The sequence below is a fragment of the Biomphalaria glabrata genome, chromosome 6 (genome assembly GCF_947242115.1).
Source record: "Biomphalaria glabrata chromosome 6, xgBioGlab47.1, whole genome shotgun sequence".
In the NCBI taxonomy this organism is placed as follows: Eukaryota; Metazoa; Mollusca; class Gastropoda; family Planorbidae; genus Biomphalaria; species Biomphalaria glabrata.
In genome coordinates, this window is record NC_074716.1 from 6,187,768 (window position 1) to 6,206,985 (window position 19,218).

The following is a 19,218-nucleotide window of genomic DNA, read 5'->3' on the forward strand; positions in this document are numbered from 1 at the left end:
GACACACGCAATCTGTTTGCTGAATAGTCAAACAAAAAAGAAAGTTTTTGAATGTAGTGTGACTATTTCTTTTCTTAAACTTATTTAGATCGCAATGTATGAGTTACAGAAGTTCTTTTAAAAAGGAAGCATTAGATTAGATCTATAATAAAGGTAATGTATTTTTTTTATCGAATACTACGCCTATAGTAAGATTGGAGCCGGCCTTAGGCATAATCAAATTAGGCACTCGCTTGGGACCTTCGACTGGTGGGGCCTCGCACAGGACTCGGAACATTTTATTTAGAGAAGGAATAGCGGTTATTTTTTATTTTTTTTTTTACTTTTTCTATTTCGTTTTGGGCCAACAAATTCACTTCGCTTAGGTCCTCCAGTTATCTAAGGCCGGCCCTGGTGAGATCTAGATCTAGTTGTTGAGATTTAACTTTGTTGAAAATAGTGGTCCACTCAAATCAAATAACCTTCGCTTACAACGAGAAACCAGAATAGACAAATGCTTGTTTTAATTTAGACTATTGAAGGTTTACATAAACATTGAGGACATTCTTTTTGCTTTAAAAAAAATAAATCTGTTTTTAAACTAAATCATTGTATAATAAATTGATTAGGCGGGAATATGCAACATTGAAGGAAAGACATTTCTTAGAAGACAGTTCCGCCCAATGCGACGTAAGGCGTTGTGTGATCTAAGTAAGCTCTGAGTGAGACTGAATAGCTATAATCGTTGGAGCGGCCTACGCTAAACCCCAGAATAGACTTTACGAATTGACATATGACGTCGAAGCAGACGGTTCAAAGGGCCTGCATTCTTTCAATACAGTGTGCTTGTGTTTGTGTGTGTGTACGTTGAATTAAAATAGTGGCTGTGTCATAGTGACTTGTGTGATAAGTGACAATCTATGAGTCAACAGCTGAGACTACCACGATAGCGTAATTTCTATTCTGAATTTAAAATTACACTGCGCACTAAGCGATTCTGGTTCTGTCTTTTCCAAGTCAGCGAAAATTATTTCTTCGGGATATTTAGCGCTAGCTTATGAAGTCTCTCTCTCTTTCTTTCTCTCTCTCTCTCTCTCTGTTTGTGTGTGTGTGTTATGTTTCTAAAAATAACTGGTGAAGGTATGAAATATATGTGCAGTAACATTTTTTCATAATCTACTAACAGCCATTACTTAATGACATTTCTTGGTGAAATTTGTAAAACACATGATTATGAGTCATTAATAAAAATTAATATTCCGACGAAGGAAACCAATTTTACTTTTTTTTTTTTTGACACAACATTGTTATTGTATTCCTATTATCTCTATACCAAAGTGGATCACTTCGACTCGGAACCGGGGTGCCGGATTCGAATCCAGGCATTTGAGTCTGAGTCGACCCAGCTCTAATGGGTACCTGACATTAGTTGGGGAAAGTAAAAGAGATTGGTCATTGTGCTGGCCAGATTACACCCTTGTTAACCGTGAACCCGAAAAAAAGCAGAAGACCTTTGCGTCATCTGCCCTATAGATTAAGTTCTGAAAGGAGAACCTTACAAATGGCGATTTATTGATTTGAAAGAAAGAAATACTATTATTCGATACGCCTAAATAATCTTGGTTATTCATGCAGGTTTCGATACAAACATGTGACTCTCACTTTAAATTTACCTCGAAGAGATAGACGTAGGATTGGCAAATGTTGAAAAAGAGGTTGGTTTATTTTTAGAAACACTCGTAAAAAACAAAGGCCATCGGTTTTTCCCCATTATGACGTGGTGTCATACCCAGACTCAGTGTCACATGCTTCTTACTTTCTCTTTATGTTTTATAATTATTTCCATATTGATGTTATTGAATGCTTCATATTTTATTTAGATTCAAACTTTTAAGGTAATGTTACATAGAGTGCAGATAAATCTAGACTAGGTCTGTCTATATTATTTTTCCCGTGAACACAAGCTTTACATGTTATGAAATTCGGCTGCCGTTCCGCGTTGTCCTGCGGGAGGCTTGGGCTAGGATAGTGTTAGATCTATAATCTTCAAATCTGAAGGAACATCCTAAACATGTAAAACTAACCAAAAGTTACACAAGTGTCGATCTAAATTCAAAGTAGATCTAGATCTAGTAGACAGTAGACGTCAGCTATGTATGTAATGAACTCTTCATTGTAGTTTAATCTGCCTTGATTTATAGATCTAGAATTGTAATAATGTGTGATCTATGCTTCCCTATTGCTATTAGAGCATGGAATACCAATGACTTGGTAGAATTTAAGTCATTGGTTAACATGCATGACAAGATGCATGACGCGTAGGATGTCTTATTTTATAAGATAAGATATATATTTATTTCACATTGGGTTTAGTGATGGTATCTTATACTATTTCACAGATGTTATATCATATAAAAATAACGAGGCCTAACTAGATTCTATAGCAAGTCTTCAAATGACAATGTAATCCGAGGATTACTAAGCATTACTCGGACTAATCGCAATTAATTTTAAACGACTCAATTGGTCAATAGTCTAGATGTAGCAATGAAGTGAACCACACACACACACACACATATATTTTAAAGAATATGATTTACTGATATTTTTCATCAATTAAACTGTAATTGTTTAAAGTTGGGCTGTTTTTTTTTTGTGTGTGTCCTCCGGTGTAAGGCTTTGTCCTCTTTTCTGTCCTCTTTTCTGTCTTTTGGCGCACAGGTTTTTGAAATCCCTATGTCAGCAGAAGTATGTCGGAACTTGTCCTTGTCTACGTGTATGTGTGTATAAAAAAAAAGTAAGTAAAGTTCCCCTATCAGACCTCGCGATCTATAGATGATATAAAGGTCATCTTTTTCTGTCGCCCACGGTTTTACGAGGGTGTCATGTGGCCAGCACAGCGATTAACCGTCTTTACTTACCCCAACTAATGTTAGGTACCCATTAGAGTTGGGTGGACTTAAGAGGCGCCTAACATCCTGGAATTAAAAAAAATACCAATCTTCACCAGGATTCGAACCCGGGACCTCGGCGCGGAAGCCAAGCGCTTTACCACTCAGCCACAGCGTCATCATGTGCGTATAAATGATTTCAAATAATACTGCGTAATAAAGCGTAAGGTGTAAGGATTTTGTTTTCTTCAATTCATGTCGAGATAGTTACAGACGAGGTGCCCAAATATTTTCTGCCAGAGGGCCTTATACATTTCCAACACTTGTCGCAAAGCACATCACCGCCAAAAAATCGTCTAAGCCAGTGATGCTCAACCTAATTCGATCTGCGGGCCATTTTAACTTTCGAAACGAGTGTCGCGGGCCACATCAACAAAAAAGGTACGAAAAATGAAATCAAAATTCACCTGAAACTATTTGAAACTATTGGATCTAGTACTTACATTAATTAATAGGATAGATAAAGTCTATCATTTTTTACGCGTCTTAAAATGGTTTCATTTCTCTACTTAAAATGTGAGCAACATTTTAGCTAACTTTATTACCAACTTATTTTCATGTCTCTTTTCGGTAAATATTCTCATCGGTCCTCCAATCTCTAGGCGTAGTTTAACCAATCTTTAAGACGCGGCTCAAACCAATTTGTTTTACAATGTCGCTAAACATGTTGTTTGTTTGTTTTTTGTTTGAAACAGCCAGACTCTCTTTACAAAACAAATATGTTGGCTTATGATCATGTTCCACAAAAAAAAGATCCATTCCCTTTTCCTGGTAGATTTTACAATCAGAGTTCCACTTCATAAACTTATAATCGCCCACTCGTTAAAGGTCATGTATCAATCCATCACAGAAAAAGTGAGGGCCCTAACGAAGGTAAAAATACATTTACAACTATTTTAAAGGGGGAGGATTATCTACTTTTGTGCCGATGTTTCGGCGGGCCGGATGGAACCACATCGCGGGCCGGTTATGGCCCGCGGGCCGTACTTTGGGCATCACTGGTCTAAGCCAATGGAAGGATCTTTCACTGCTTCATTACTCGCTGTGGGAAAAAAAAGTTTCTAGCTGTTGGATAGCACCGCCTGGCGGGCCGGATATGTTTGGGGGGTCATTGATATAATTTCATCATACGATGACGCACAGGTATTTCCTGATCTAAATCTAGAACCAAATGCGTAGTAGCCAGATTACGTGGCAGCATTCCAAACTGGTCTTTTCTTGTTTACGTTGGATCGTATGATACCGTCTATTTTGATTGAGTCTAATAACAGATTTTGTAGTTGCGACTATTTTTTAATAGGCTTAAGTTAACATAAATTTTATTTCTAAACCGTTTCAACGATTTTGAATTACAGATAACTACTCATTGCGTTAACTGTCGTTAACAATAGGATATTTTTAGCTGTAAGTAATGGAAATGGAAAACTAGAGTCACCGACTTGTTTTTGTTATTCTAGATTTAGAAAAGTTTGGAATTTCGTAACTTTAAGGGAAAAAAAGGGAGAGTCTATTGTCAATCACTAAACAATCAGAAATGTGACGTAACTTAAACAAGATTTATTTTTATTCAGGCTAAGATTTAACAGTAATGGATTTAGATCTATATCAGGACTACCAAAAGCATTCTGTTTCAATATTTCTGTGGTCTGTTGACATAGTTGGGTTTATCTATTATGGTCAGTTACATCACAGTGTGTTGGGTAACATTTTAAATGTTATCCATGGAAATTTATTGATTGATTTAATTATAGGACAAAAGGTCAACGATCTTTTACTCACAATGTTTACTAATAGTTGTCGCTTGAATGTCAAGTGATATTGTCATACAATTTACGGGCACATTTCGTTTGAGGCAATAGAAATTGTAAGACTAAAACATATCTATATCAATGGGTTTTTATTTAGAAACTAAATTCATCACTACATTTAGAATCACTTCAGGACATATGACTAAAACGCACAGTAGCAATAATACATAAACCCTAACTTACAAATACAAAAAAACACAACCCAATCCAATACTCAGAAAGGTAAATGCAAATTTCTTATTCAATAGGCTAGGACAAAGTCGTGCAAGTGTTCCTTCTTCCTAGTGCCATTAGAGCATTAAATCAGTTCTGAAATACAATGACTTAATTTCACCTTCATGTTCCTTTAGTCTATCAGACCGTTGGGACATCAGACAGGATCTGTTAATCTTCATTCTACATTCCTCTCTGTCTTTTGCCTTGGATAAGTCTCTTTGAATAACAAGCCTCCCCTTTCTTTTACGCTGTCTTTCCATTACTTTTTCTGTCTGTCCCTTCTTTTTCCTACCATTCCTCGAGGGATTGTCTTTGCAAGCCCTGGAGGACCTTGTGGCATATTCATAGAGTTTTAGTTCGCGTTTTTTTTTTGACGTAGTTAGCAGGTCATCGTTGGGTCCAATCGTTTCCTTTCTCTTAATTTGTGATGCGGACTTTGTATGTGATACCTAGGATCTTTCTCTTAATTTGTGATGCGAACTTTGTATGTCATACCTAGGATCTTTCTCTTAATTTGTGATGCGGACTTTGTATGTGATACCTAGGATCTTTCTCTAGCATCTCAACTCCATTGCTAGGATACTCCTTCCTAGTTCTGCATAGTTAAGGTCTCTAATTAACATGACCAGATTAACATATGGATACGCGTAAGACGTAATTACCTTATCTTTTTGAAGAAACTTCTGTAATTTATAAGATAATATTTTTAAAAATATGAAATATTCAAAGTTGAGAAGATAAATAAATTGCAGAAAAATTGTTTTTCAAGTTAAAATAGTTTTAGTAGAAAGCTTTTAACAAGCCTGGCAATAGCATTTTTTATATTGATCATCGACTTGTAAGTTTCTGACTTTATTCTTTAAAAAAAAGGAAGATCAATACCTCCTGGGTCAAACCCCCGGCTGGACGGCATGGGATGGCAGCAGGCAATGTTGGAACCCGAAACCTCATACCTTACAACAAGGCAGCTATCAAGTTCTAATTCAAACATTCATCAATTGGCTTTTGAGCAAATATATAGATAATTTAGACAAGTAGGCAAGATGCGGAACTTGAGACTTAAACTACACGGGGGCCTCTTTGTTGTTGCTTGTTGTAGGTTGAATTTGCAATTTATGCAACTTCAAGTGCAGGGCCCTAGCAACCAGCCCCGACTGACTTCCCTCTAAAGCCAGTCCTGTTTAGTTTTAATTAAATTATACTCAAAATGTTTGCCGAAATGTTGGCTAATAAGATTTTGTGAATGTAGTTGTGGATTTGCTGCAATGCAATATGTTAGACATAAGATATTGGCCTACATATTTGCTGAATGAAAATTTGAAATATATTTCATTGTTTGATATTCTGTTGTATATTTCTTTGCTTCCTCTAAAGGTAACCTTTATGAAGCACAACATGAGTATGCCAGGATCAAACTTTATAACGTAACAGTTGATATTGTTTTTGGTAAGTTTTGTTTCTTTATTTATCTTATAATTTTAAAAACCCTAAACATCTATTCTTGTACATCAGTGAGGAAAACCTTTTTTTTTTTTGGCCGGGTGGCTTTACAAATTTTCGACACCTACAGGACCAGATTTTGGCTTGATAGGATCTAAGTTCTTTGAGTTAAGGGGGCCCCCTGTAATCAATATAAGGCAATTTATTCGTTTTTCCTCAAAACTATATTTTATTGGGGAGGGGTCGCAGGGGTAAGTTGGGGGCCTAAGCGAAGATTATGTTGCCTAGAGGTAAATCCAGCGCTGGGACACATGTCACGGGTCACATCAGCTCATAAACAAGCCTCTTTTCAATGGGCAGCAGGAGTCTCAAAGGGCTGTAGTTTGGGCAGCAGTGAAGAACAGATTTGTTGAAAGATATCTATAGATAAGGTTTACGTTGAACATTTGAAATAAATTCAAATATTTTTCATCTATAGTTACCACGTATGACTCCATTTAAAGCAATGGCAGACCAAAGTCCTATTGATGAAGTGGATAGGATAGCTGTCAATCAGTCTCAGAATCTTGGTAAGTAAATTTAGCCCCAGCGTCATGCTTATCTTAGCCTTTCAATGAAGCACTTTTTAAAAGATACCTGGCTTTAAGACGTGAAAGTAATGGTAAAAACAAAATAAAGATAAACACATAAGATGATAAGAATGATAAGATTGACACATAAGAATAAAGATGGCTGCCTGGTCGTGCGGTTTGCGCGCTGGACCGTCGTTCAGATTTATCGACGGTCGAGGGTTCAAACCCTGCCCGCTCCCATCCCCCGTCGTCCTGTGGGAGGTTTGGACTAGGAAGTAAACTATCTTCAACCCTGAAGGAACATCCGAAACATGTCAAACATTTTACAAACATTTTACAAGAGAAATGCTTGAAATAGACGAATAAGATAACTCATAAAATAAGCAAACCGGCCAGGAAAACCAAAATAGGGCTCCACAGTCACATGAGAAAGTGCGCGAGATGAACCATAGTCGTTCTACGTCTGAAGGAGGCCAATAAAAAAAAAAAAGCACAATTTAAGCATAGGCGATAACCACTTAACCTATGATAAACACATACACTTAACCTATGATAAACACATACACTTAACCTATAATAAACACATACACTTAACCTATGATAAACACATACACTTAACCTATGATAAACACATACACTTAACCTATGATAAACACATACACTTAACCTATGATAAACACATACACTTAACCTATGATAAACACATAACTTAACCTATGATAAACACATACACTTAACCTATGATAAACACATACACTTAACCTATGATAAACACATACAATTAACCTATGATAAACACATACAATTAACCTATGATAAACACATACACTTAACCTAGGATAAACACATACACTTAACCTATGATAAACACATACACTTAACCTATGATAAACACATACAGGTAAAAAAAAATCAGATAAAGATAAGCACATGTGATAAACATATTAAATAATCACATAAAAGGTCTCGTTCATGTATGGACTGGGTTACTGGAATAAAAGTTCAGATTAGTAATAAACCACTAAGACCTTCATTAACACATGAATGCGCGAAGGATACAATAATCTTCATCTGAATGACAGAGGCAACTGAAAATGGAGCTCATGCCCATTATGCTGACAGTCCCAAATCGCAGGCCAAAGACCAGGCAGCCATAACTATGGGACTATGAAGGCGTTGAAAGCAAAATCAAACCAGCCAGGAAAACCAACGACTTAACAGAGTTTAAGTCATTGATTATCATGCATGGTCTAAATTGACCCATGAAGTGCGTAGGACGTAATTATCTTCTTTTTTTTTTTTAGTAACGTCTGTAATATATAAAATAAGAAGATAATAATTAGTGCTTTTATTTAGTGCTACTTTCATGCTTATTGCATGCTCAGAGCGATATGGTCCAATCTCATTTGTGGACCGGGGGGAGGGGTATCTAGGAGAAGGTTTTTCCGTGCTGCCTTTAGGCGCTCAGTAAACACAACTCTGCTCGAGTCGGGTGTCGAACCTCGAGCCCCCATCAAGGCAAGCGCCAAGTTCAAGCTCACTCTCGACCATGCTTCCCAGATCAGATAATATTTGTCGAATAAAAAGTTGGAAAAAGCCTATTCCGATTGGTACCTTAAGTTTATTTTGATATTACTAGCTAGTCTCCTATTTGATACGTTAGAGACGCTGAATAATTGTAAGTAACATCTTAGTGGGTTTTTTTGGTAATGTTTTGATGTTAAGTTTTTGTATTTTGGTTATCATAAAGCTCTGATGTTTGATATTTCTACATATTGCAGAAGATGACACCTTACTGAACATATCACGGAACAGAAAAAGTGAAGCTCAATGTATCAGTCCGCTCCATGATTTGAGTCCAAATGCTCTAGAAGTTAAAATAAAAATAGAGCCAATCTATGACGCCATTGCAGTGCATCCAGATATCGACATCCAGCAGAATAGGGTTCAAGAACTTCGGGGAACTGTAGACCACATCGCCCTCTGGAATATAAATGAGAAACTGTACAAATTGGCTCACGTTAAAGGAAAAAAGAATTTTAAACTGAAATTTATAGATAAATCCAATTTAGTGACAGAGCAAAATGTCCGGAACACTTCCATTTATTTATTTCCAGACACTACAAAGAGTATTACACTTGACGTGAATAGTCTTGAATGCCTGAACGATGGAAGCAATGTTCTGGTTTGTCACAATGTACCAATAGAGATCTTTCCAATACTGCAACAAATTAACAACAACAAATTGGCTATAAAGCAGAACGGTAAACAAAAAAATGGTTTCGCGTATTTTAAATAGAACAGCTGAGATGCTCTAAATACCTTGCAGTCACATTTCTTTTAAAAATGTGGAAATAAAAAGATTTCGATTGTGATATTCGTGCCCTGGAATATGTAGAGACTTTTGATTGAAATATAGCGAAATATGAAAAATAGACATCGTATCCATTAACATCTGATTGCATTTACTACAATGTACAAAACCAGCTCTAAAAAACAAATATTGCAAACATGTCAGAAAAGGCTTTGGACATACCATTGTAAGCCTTTAGAAAGCTGTATTAGTCTTCTGTGACTGCAAGGATCTAAGATCCTAATACTTTTTTTTGTGTGAAGACTCTTGCTAATCACTGGGAGAAAAAGATGCATATATTGATGATGTCATTCAATTCTTCATCGAGGAAAGCAATGACGTAACGCTAATTACTTTGTCAAATCAAAGATTAATTTCTTCTGACCTTTTTGTTTCAATTCGATTAAATACAGACGTTTGTCACTTTGCAAAAGTCATTACAAGTCTATGAAGTTTTAGCTTGACTCGGGCTGCATAATGGCTGCTAATACAGTTGGATAGTCAATAGAGGTTTCATTCCTTCGTCTCAAATGATAGTTCCGAGGTAGGGAACCAAACCTGAACTACTGGCTAGAACTGCACACTCCACAGCAGCACATGAGAATCTATAGACAATCTATAAAGACGCAAGCGTAGCCTTGGAGTATTAAAGTCATCAATGCTCTCCTTTGGTGACGGCCACATACTTATATGCTTGCGAATCTTTAAAGCTAACTGCAGAATTAGAGAGGAGGATCCTAGTTATGGGATGACTCCGAAACTGCCAGGGTAGTCTGGCACCACATGCGCCGCCCAAATCGAGAGGACCCGTGGTGGAGGCTAAAAAAGATCGGAACAATCGATAATAGCGCAGTGGCGTACGGGACACTGCCCCATTGGTGCGTACTTCGCCCGGTTCCGGCCAAACATTGATGCCCGTTGCCGACACTACGGAAAATCAGAAGAGACGGTGGCGCACGTCTTGCAAGAGTGCCCGCAGCTCCCCGAGCTGCGAGGAGACGTATGCAGTGGTACACTTAATTTGTACGGAAGCTATGAGGCACTACGCCACACAGCAGAGTTACTTACCAGGGCACTACTGGAGACTTAGGTCTCCCTGCCTTGTCACCAACTGGAGTTCATCTCAGTTATGGGATTCAGATGCTATAGGATTTTAGCATCACCTATAAAGACCGCATCACAAATGGGGAAATTCTGCTGACCACAGTTAGAAAATGTGTATGACCATATCGCGAAATCTTCCAAACTAGCAAAGACTTTCCTGAAGGGAACAATACCAGGGGGAAAAAAGAAAAGGCAGATAACATCAAAGCATGAACGGACTTGTCATATAAAGAAATTCTTATCAGGGCGAAAGACAGATAGAAATGGAGTAAGTTTGTCCACAGGTCATGTGTTCAACGGTCCAACAAACAAAGGGATAGTTGCAGGTGAACACGTTAACAGAGAGAAGTTTCTAAAACCAAATTGTAAAGTAACAAAAAAATTTCTTTCTTTATAATAAGATTAAATCTTTGTGGCTAGTCTGTGTTCAGTTCCAATGCTTAGATAAGACTTTGCAGCCATCTCTGAGTTCATTGGAAATGAGATTGCATTCACCTTCGACCTCGAAGGAGGAGCTTATTGGTTTTAGGGTCACAATAAAGAAATTGATGGTGTTTCTATTTAAATTAGTTGTTAATCTTAATTTCTTGATTAAGATACAGTTCTTTTAAACTGCTGCTATACCAACATTTTGTAACTAAAAATGTTTATATTTTAATTTTGATATGTACTGGTGGTGAGGTGGGCCAGTAGTAAAGCGCATTGATTCCGAACCGAGGATCCCGGATTCGAATCCTGGTGAGGGTCATTAGCTCCCCTCCCCCCTAGTCCACCAAACCATAATGTGTACCTGACATTAGTTGGGGGAAAGTAAAGACGGTTGGTCGATGTGCTGGCCACATGACACCCTCATTAACCGTTGGCCAAAGAAACAGATGACCTCAACTAAGACTAAGACTGCTTTATTGATCCTTATGGAAATTTGTTGAGATTGCAAGGACTCTTTTCTCATATAAAGACAACACAACAGAAACATACACATAAATACAACAGACACAACATAAAGAGTTCATTCAGCGACTACACACAGGCATCTTGGTCCTTTTCATGTTTTTTGATCAAATGGGTGGTGTTGATAAAGTTTGACCGAGTAATAACATTGTCTGCCCCATCGATCGCAAGGTCTGAAAGGGGAATTTTTACTAGCAACATTGACGTTCAATTCATCCTTGAACATGTTTAGCTTATAGGCTATCCTGAAAATCTTCAATAAAAATCCACTCATTGACCTAATGTCCTAAAAGGCAAAGACTTGACTCTCAAGACAATCAAAACTATGGTGCCCAACCCAACGCAGTTGAAGAGGGCTGGAAGGAGGTGCGTGCGGTTTCCACACTGAGGTCAGCGTCAAAAGCATATTTTGCCTTGACTGAAATCGGTGCAGTATTATGAAAACATGCATAGTGAATGTGTCCTCCTTTATTAATAACTTCAAAATAACCAAATGGACAATATTTATAAAAGTTGGTTATGTAAATATATACATAGTATTTTTACCTATGTCTTTATTGTGTAATACTCTGTTGCATTATATGTAGGAATGTTTTATTTATTATTAACAGTATTGTTGTTACTTAAATAAGTTTTCTTGTCCAGTAATATATCTTTGATAGCATTTCAAAGTAATATTTATTGATGCATTTCACTTTGCAATGCTAAAAGAACAATTTAGAAACTTTGTTTCAACTTTGTTTTTAATCTGCAGATTCTATTTACCAATAAATGTGATATTTGTATGAAGTTCTGTTTGTCGAAACTCTTTGTTGTTGTTATAAAATGTAAGGCTTATAAACTTAGTAGGCCTACTCATTGGGGGAGACGTGGTGGCTGAGTGGTAAGCGCTTGGCTTCTGAGCCAAGGAGTCTTGGGTTCGGATCTTAGTGAAGACGAATTTTGAAAATCGGTATTTTTTAAAAAGCACACCCAACTCTAATGGGTACTTGACTTTTACAACACCGGCCTTAAAGAGTAAGGTCTGAAAGGGGAACTTTAATTATACTGAGCACTTGTCAAGTTCTCTAATGTCTTGCTTTGACATGACTTATTAGATCTTATGTTACAAAAGAAATACCCGTGCTACGCTACAGTTGAATGAAACCCCCGAAATTGTAGCCTTCTCGTTTCCCTGCATCATAACATCCCCCCTCCCCTATGACACAATACACACACTTTCTGGCCCTTCTAGATTCAGTGGAACAGCCAGCATTACATTAACATCGCTTAATTTTTTTAGCAACCTTCTATAGTCCTAATTCCAAACATGAACTTTTAGACCGCTCCACTTTCAATAAACTAACCTGCATTTCAACAATCTCCCTTCTGGCCAATATTCTAATTAGAACGACCCGCTTTAAAACGCCCCCCCCCCAACACCCACTTCTGGCCTGTGAATTCTATATCACTTGTCATCCCGTCTCTGTATCTGTTACGTCCAATTGGCACGGCTCGCTTCATAACGTTACCCCTCCCAGACATATACTTTTTGCCCGTGAATTAGATAAAACCTGAGTTTTCTTTTTTTTAATTTTATTTCTCATTTTAAAGTGAAGCATATAGTTCATCAAGGCATACACTTCTTGGAATTTTAGCATATAGTCAAGCCCCGGCAATAGACAAATGTTTTACCCGTAAAAGTAAATAAATTGTAGTGGCACAGTTTGACATTAAGATCACAATCAATCCTCTCTTTACACATTTATTTGTGATTTTGTCAGTCACTGGTCTAGAAACATGCCTTATTTAGAATAACCTATCTCAACCAAAAGTATTCCCCTTTCGCTTTGACAAACTTAGGATTTTTAATTGTTGATTTAGAATAGAGGCATACTTGTGGATCTAGATCCAGTCATTAAAAACATTATTTGTTTGTTTGACATGTTTTGGATGTTACTTCAAAGCTGATAACTTAACTTCCTAGTTCAAACCTCCCGCAGAATTACGGGGTTGGCAGCGGGCAGGGTATAAACCTGCGACCATCGAGAAGTTTGAACGACAGTCTAGTGCGCATCCCAAGGCAACCACCTAATCATTAATTATTATCATTAACTATTGTCAGTCTTTACATTTCAAAACGAGAGTCATTTTCTCACTCACACACACACACGCTTTCATACAGATGAATTGCATTGACACTAATTGACAGTTGGCAAAGCTTTTTTTAATAAAGCAATTAAACATGTTTGAAAGAGAATAATGTATTATTACTTTCTGCACATTTGAAATATAAACGAAAAATAAATATAACTAAAAACGAAATACAAATACAAATACATAAAAAGTAAGAACAATAACTGAATCAACAGTGATCGTGGTTTACATTACCATTTATAATACATTTTTCTACAAAAAAAATGAACAGTATATTTTTTTGAATAACAAAGAAACACTTGTTTCTTAAAAGACAACACAATCTTTATATATAAAATGAAAAAGAACATTATGTACAGATATATAATGTTATTAACATTGTAGTTTCAAGCAACAGGCTATTAAGCTATACAATAAAAGAAATACAAATTAAGACTTACAAACACAAAGTTATTTTGCTTGAAAGCCAACAAAATAAAATTGACTACAATTTTTTTTTAATTTATCAATAAGATAATTGGATAATAATAAGGCTTGTCTTCGAGTCCGAATATCAGTGAGAAATGCAGTATTTCTGGTGGCTGCGCAGCCCCAACTGTGACCTACATATTTTGACACCCTGGGAAAGCATAACCATTGTCAGCAGGTGGTCGATTTATTTTTTCATTTCGTCTGCGTCTGTCCTCGGCAGCGGATTATAATAAATAACACGGATATATAGTTATATAATCATATCAGTAATAATGATAAACGTGGAGATTAGTATTTTTTGTTGCTCGCTGTGATCTACATATTTTGCCACAGAACCGTTGTCGGCCAATGATTGGTTAAGTTGTCACTTCACCATCAGAGTCTTAATATCTTGGTCTTAAAGTGTATCCTGCCTCTTTTGTAAGATATTTCAAGATGTGTTGTTCCGAAGCTCTCTTCTGCCAGGTGCTCCCTTTAATCTTATCTTATCTTATATATTACAGACGTTACTACAAAAAACGAAGATAATTACGTCCTACACATTTCTTGTGTCAATCTAGTCATGCATGTTAATCAATCAAACTTTGTCAAGTCGTTGGTTTTCCTGGCTGATTCATGCAACCCATTCCATTCTCTAATGGCACTAGGGAAGAAGGAGCACTTGTACAAATTTGTTCTAGCATATGGAATAAGAAATGTGCCTATATCTTTGTGTCTTTCTGAGTAGGCTACTTCGTTATGTTTTGTTTTTCTATTTGTCAGACTAACCTCGCGCTTAAGTAGGTCTTTAAAGTGATTTTCGTGGGCACCTTTGTTACGCACACCACCTTTAGCCCTGGCTAAATAGTGACATGAGCATGTCAGAATCTTAATTCTGTGCAAAAAAATGCAGTAGTTAATTATGTACATAGCATGTTAATAACAGTTTATCTGATATTATGTCCTGCATTAATTGCTTGGAGACTTTTTACTGCAACACTTTGTCAATCTGTATGAGTTTTGAAGGCTGCATCATTGGAGGATAAGGTTTTAAACCCCCAAAAGAGGAATTGTTACTCATTCAAGACCTTTGGTCAGTAAAAAAGTAAACGTTCCACTTTCAGACCTTGCAATCCATAAGATATCATCTGTTTCTGTGGCCCACGGTTTACGAGGGTGTCATGTGGCCAGAACAGTGGGCAGCCAAAAAAAAAAATAGCAACAAACAATAAGTGTGGCATGTTTATTTGTTAGTCATTAAAAAAAAATTTCAAAAAAAAAAAAAAAAAAAAAAAATATGTTCAATCTAGAAACTCCATTTTGAAAGACTACAGAGAGAGTACTCTGTTTATATCACAGAAATGTTTCATGAACAACTTCATTTGCTCAATATTAACTGAGACAAAAAAATGTAAGCAGTTTTTTTAAATCAAGGGCCAAAAACAAAACCTCTAAGTAACCACTAGACATTGACATTACAATTGGATGTGAATAGTCTATTGACTAATGTACATATGCAGTTCACATGCTCTTGGTTATTTATTGATTATGTAGCCTCAATTATTCTAGTTTAAGTAAAATAAAATTTTGAAATACTGTCATCATTTAAAAAAAATAAAAGAAAGAATTAGGCTATGGAATAGTACAATAGTACAGTAGTACAATAGTACAGTAGTACAATGGTACAGTAGTACAATAGTACAATAGTACAGTAGTACAATGGTACAGTAGTACAATAGTACAGTAGTACAATAGTACAGTAGTACAATGGTACAATAGTACAATAGTACAGTAGTACAATGGTACAGTAGTACAATAGTACAGTAGTACAATAGTACAGTAGTACAATGGTACAGTAGTACAATAGTACAGTAGTACAATAGTACAGTAGTACAATGGTACAATAGTACAATAGTACAGTAGTACAATAGTACAGTAATACAATAGTACAGTAGTACAATAATCTAACAACATTGGAATAGATGAGGGGAACAAAAAAGTTTAAAGCATTCCTTTAAGATTATTATTATAGCTTTTAAATAACGCTACTTTCAAGCTTACAGCATGCTCAAAGCGCTATGGGGGTTGGGAGGGGGGGTATCAGGGGAAGGGGGTATCTGGGAGAAGGTTTTTCCATGCTCCCTTTAGGCACTCAATAAACACAACTCTGCTTGAGTCGGGTGTCGAACCTCGAGCCCCCTAGGTAGCCAAGCCAAGTTCAAGCGTACTTAGCCTCTCGACTACGCTTCCCAGGTGTGATTTAGTCATCTATGAGGACGAATGATGTAAACTCTATCTGTTTGGATGGCTGACAGTTGATGACGGTGTCATGTGACAAGTACAACACCCAACCTATTGTATTTCAGGGACCTCTCTTAAACCCCAAAAATAAAAATCCCATTTTCCACTAGGATTCAAACCTGACACTCCTCAGTTCTAAAGGTAAGGGTTTTACCACTTAGCTACCAAGCCACATCGGAAAACAAAAATGAATTTTTTTTTTCATAGTCACATACAAATTAATAATGTACCTATTTTTTTTTTCATGTTTACAAAATAAATATAGAAATTAAAAAAAAAAATGTCCTATGTACACATAAAACATTAAAAAAAAAAACATTCTCAAACAAATGCATAAGAAAAATTCAACTTTTGTTTGGCACCAAGAAAGCATAAACAGCACATTATCCTTGTCACATTGACAGTGTTAGAAGCACTAGATCAATTACTATCAAAATACTTCCACATTCAAGATAGTTTGTAAATTAATCAAAAGATGATCTAAATGCCGGTCAAGAATAATTATCACAGACATTTTTTTTTAAAATTACAATAGCAACATATTAAACTGAAAAAAAAAACAGATGGACTAGGCTATGCAACAAAATAATACTCGTCAATATTACACAAATTACAGATTATATTGTACCTAGTTATGTAAGTACGCATTTTATATAGAACTTTTATGAATATTTTAAGCATTATGCCATTTTTGAATGGTAGTTGTTCATGGTACACACTCAAAAGCTTAAAAATCTAAGTGTTTCAAAAATAGTAGTATACTGCATATGAAACAAGATGAATGTACTTCTAATAATAACATAAAGAATGAAGTGTATTATGGCCAAGTCAATGTTAACTGAGTACAAATCCTGTTTAATATTTAAAAACATGAATAATTTATTAAAGTAAAGGAATGAAATGTGATACAATTCTATTTAGCAAATCATTGATAGAAATATAATTACTTATAGATATATGTTAACAGAAGTTGTTTCAATTGCTCATAATAACAGTTATTATTATGATGAATATAATTATTATTTACAGTTAGAATTGTATTGGTATTAACATGACAGTGTGTATGATTTTGTTTGGTTATTACGTTATAGTTCTATATGTTACAGGGAATTTAGAAATTTTTTTTTAACTTGGAAAATAGTCTGATAATATATTCAGTGATTTATTGAACAAGGGGGGGGGGGGGGGGGGTGTTAAGTGCACATGTTAGTGTAAATGTGGAACGGTGCGAATGTGTGTTGAAAGGAGAGAACCAAAATGAAGGAACAGAAACTAAAGAGTGGTTTTAGTGTTCATGAAGATTAAATTAATTAAAATCTATGACATTGCCATTTTGTATTGTTATATTATTAAAAGAGTATCTGTCAGACAAAATTTGCAATTACATTTTAATGAGAAAAACAAATTATAGAAATGAAAAAAAAACAACAAAAAAAAAAAACAACAGTTTTGATCATCTAAAATCCTAATGTACTACACACTTGAAAAGGGCAAAGACTTATGTGTTATAGGTAATTTAACAGAACAAAGAATAATAAAAAAAAATAAGGCTAAGTATATAAAAGGGAAAACTAAAGAGCTCATTACAATGTCAACTAGAGTTGCTTGCCTCTTCCAGATAGGACATGGAGCTTTCTGAGTAGAACTGTTTGCCTACACAGACTCTTTTAATCAATACATAAAAAGAAAACATCAACAATTGTAATACTATTATCATTTAAAGGAAAAGATAATTACTCCTTGGAATTCATATGCACACTCTAGTAAACTTTACAAACTTGATTACCTTTTACAAAGTAACTTTGAAGGGTTAAATGATATCTAATAAGATATTCGAGTGCATCAATAATTTATTAGGTAAACCCGTTTTGAATGGTCATTTTAAATCGGACTCTAATTGCTACTTCTAATAACATTAAATTGTATTTTTCTCTAGACTCTTTGAAAAGAAACAATGTATTGCTTGTATTCATTGTGATTTGTAACAATGCTTCTTAACAAAGAGCTAAGTCCAACCAACGAGACGCAGAGCCAACACCCTGAGAGGAACATGAAACACACACAGATAGGAGGAGGGAGGAGCTTCACTTGACCTATATTTACAACATGAATTAAGTGAGATAGACAGTAATTGTGGCCAGTATTTGTTTTTTACAGGATGGACAATGCGTTAAAAGTTTTGAACAGTCACTGCAGGCGTAGAGTTCCCCACATGGCAAGAAGACATCTTTGATCTCAGACTTGTAGCAGACTTTGCAGGTCAACTGCTGTTTCAGAGCAGTATGTTCTGCTTTCAGTAACCTCAAGGTTGTGCTTTCATTGGTTGAGTTGCTCATTTCTGTAAATAATTAAAGGCTTATGGAGACTAGAAGGTATAGATTTAAAACTAAGTTTTAGTAATTTACTAACTTGACTAGTAAGTTTCAGTTGTAACTTTAGAGCTCAAGATTATTACATTCTAGCCCAAACCTCCTGCATTATGAAAGGTGATGGGGTTCCTATTGGGAACCACTGAGACCAACAGTCCAAAATACATAGCATATGACAAAGGCAGCCAACTTTCTAATTACAAGTAATATTTAATGAAATTTCACATCATCTTAATGATTTCTAATAACTTGAATTTCAAAAAATTTTTAAATGTGTCAATTGCTCTTACATTCTTAGAATTTTTCATTTAGAGTTATAAAATCAATCCTACCTAGTTTCACTTCTAGCATCTACGTCTTCAAAGTCTCACAAACCCTATCTACCAGTGGTGTAACTAAGAATTTAGGGACCCCAGGGGCGTGGGGGTGGGGGCTTGACCTCTTCAGGGCCTCTACATTTTGACATTTCACATCACAATATGAAATAATGGCGTAATATTTGATGTAAAAACAAATTTTGGACACATATATTCCAGCGGGGGACCGGAGGGGGGGGGGAATTTTTACATTTGGACCCTCCCCCCCTTA

General features: G+C 35.9%; 1 protein-coding gene and 1 long non-coding RNA gene across 9 annotated transcripts in view; one reads left to right on the top strand and one right to left on the bottom strand.

Moving 5' to 3' along the window:
- The first annotated feature begins 3 nt into the window (after nucleotides 1–3).
- LOC106074800 (uncharacterized) lies at nucleotides 4–12,164 on the top strand. 3 transcript variants are annotated; one of them, XR_008778375.1, is made up of 4 exons: nucleotides 4–153; nucleotides 6,329–6,400; nucleotides 6,873–6,963; nucleotides 8,748–12,164. It is a non-coding gene; the product is annotated as an uncharacterized LOC106074800 (long non-coding RNA). The 3 variants fall into 3 exon arrangements; XR_008778373.1 differs by lacking the exon at nucleotides 4–153 and adding an exon at nucleotides 1,762–1,874; XR_008778374.1 differs by lacking the exon at nucleotides 4–153 and adding an exon at nucleotides 3,965–4,334.
- A 5,275-nt stretch (nucleotides 12,165–17,439) lies between these two features.
- LOC106078207 (uncharacterized) overlaps nucleotides 17,440–19,218 on the bottom strand; it is an 83,748-nt gene continuing 81,969 nt past the window's right edge. For all 6 annotated transcript variants that reach the window (XM_056031917.1, XM_056031918.1, XM_056031920.1 and 3 more), the window contains one exon: nucleotides 17,440–18,599. In XM_056031917.1, the coding sequence (XP_055887892.1) occupies nucleotides 18,373–18,599 (227 nt within the window). In that variant the 3' untranslated portion in view covers nucleotides 17,440–18,372. The remainder of the gene's footprint in view (nucleotides 18,600–19,218) is intronic.